The sequence below is a fragment of the Gavia stellata genome, chromosome 15 (assembly GCF_030936135.1).
Source record: "Gavia stellata isolate bGavSte3 chromosome 15, bGavSte3.hap2, whole genome shotgun sequence".
NCBI lineage: Eukaryota > Metazoa > Chordata > Aves > Gaviiformes > Gaviidae > Gavia > Gavia stellata.
Genome location: NC_082608.1, coordinates 20,391,478 through 20,393,034, shown reverse-complemented (window position 1 = coordinate 20,393,034; position 1,557 = coordinate 20,391,478). Strand labels below are relative to the sequence as shown.

Here is a 1,557-nt window from a genome sequence, read left to right as displayed (position 1 = left end):
AGAGAGCTCGGAGTTTTGTAGCAATGAAATTTTAATTAATGTGGGTGGGCTGAGAACACAAACGACTGTTTATCAGAGACAATTTATTTTCCAGTGCTAAGTCAACATATAATAGCAAACTTACAACAATTATTTAACTTTTTTTTTTTTCCCCTTCTTTTTTTTTTTTTAAGAGCTATGAAGCAGGGACAGAGGCAGAGCGAGCTCCTTCAGGCAGGGCTGGGATCTGAGCTCGCACAAATAGCTCCCCGGTGGACTCGTCCCGGGTTCCTGCCCTTCCCCGTCCCTTCGCTCGGCTCCGAGGGGGAAGCCCCGGCGCTCAGAGCCCGCCGGCGATGAGCCACATCTACGGCAGCCACCTCTCCCCCCTGGGCACCCCCTCCATGGTGTACCTCCCGGCCGCCCTCAGCTTCGCCCCCGGCGGTGCCATCTCCCGGCAGGACCCCCCGCAGAAGCCCCCCTACAGCTACATCGCCCTCATCGCCATGGCCATCAAAGAGGCGCCGGAGCAGAAGGTGACCCTCAGCGGCATCTACCAGTTCATCATGGACCGCTTCCCCTTCTACCACGACAACAAGCAGGGCTGGCAGAACAGCATCCGCCACAACCTCTCCCTCAACGACTGCTTCGTCAAGGTGCCGCGGGAGAAGGGGCGGCCCGGCAAGGGCAGCTACTGGACCCTGGACCCCCGCTGCCTCGACATGTTCGAGAACGGTAACTACCGCCGGAGGAAGAGGAAGCCCAAAGCCCCGGGGCCGCCGGGGGCCAGGGCCGGCGCGGCCCCCCCCGACGGCGGGCAGCCGGGGCCGGCCGCTCGCCCCGACGAGCCCAAGAGGGCCAAGGCGAGCGCGGCGGCGGACTCGGGCGACGAGGGGGTGCCCCGGCCGGGCGGGGGGGAAGCGGCCCCCCCCGGCGGTCCGCCCCGCTGCGGCGCCGCCGCCCCGGCCCCCCCCGCCGCCGCCGCCGCCGCCGCCGCCCCGCCGCACAAGAGCGGCCCGCGGGGCCGCAGCTTCAGCATCGAGAGCATCCTCGCCCAGGGGCTGCGGCAGCCGCCCCCCGGGGCAGCCCCCAAGGCGGGCCGGGAGGGCCCGGGCGGTGGCCTCGGCGGCTCCCTGGTCGCCAGCGGCGGCTTCGGCCCGGCCCTCAACGCCTCCCTCACGCTCGACTCCCAGGTGCACGGGAGGCTTTACCACATCGGCATCCCCCTCCTCTCCTGCTTCCCTCTCCACTTCTCCGAGGCGGTATTTAATTTCCAGTAGGCGCCCCATAATTATGACCCCCCCCCAGCCCCGTCCCGGCCGCTGCTCCGGGGCGCGATGGACGGGGCGGGTGGGGGGGGAGAGACCGGACTCAGACCTCACCGAGCGGGTAAAGACCAAACCGAAAAAGCGATGTTCAGGGTGACTCAGGATTTCAGGGCATTTTCAAGGCACGTCTTGCGGAGGAGCTCTCTTTAGCCATTGCCTCCCGCTCCCCCCCTCTCCCCCCCAGATCGACTTTTCAAGGTAAACCGGTTTTCTTCTCCCGCGGGTGGCGGGGACAGGGAGGCAGGCGGGG

At 66.5% G+C, this 1,557-nt stretch overlaps 1 protein-coding gene across 1 annotated transcript; it reads left to right on the top strand.

The window, feature by feature from the left end:
* Positions 1-335: 335 nt before the first annotated feature.
* Positions 336-1,259, top strand: FOXL1 (forkhead box L1). Its single transcript, XM_059824991.1, has one exon. It carries the CDS (start codon positions 336-338, stop codon positions 1,257-1,259), a length of 924 nt encoding a protein of 307 aa, XP_059680974.1.
* Positions 1,260-1,557: the final 298 nt, after the last annotated feature.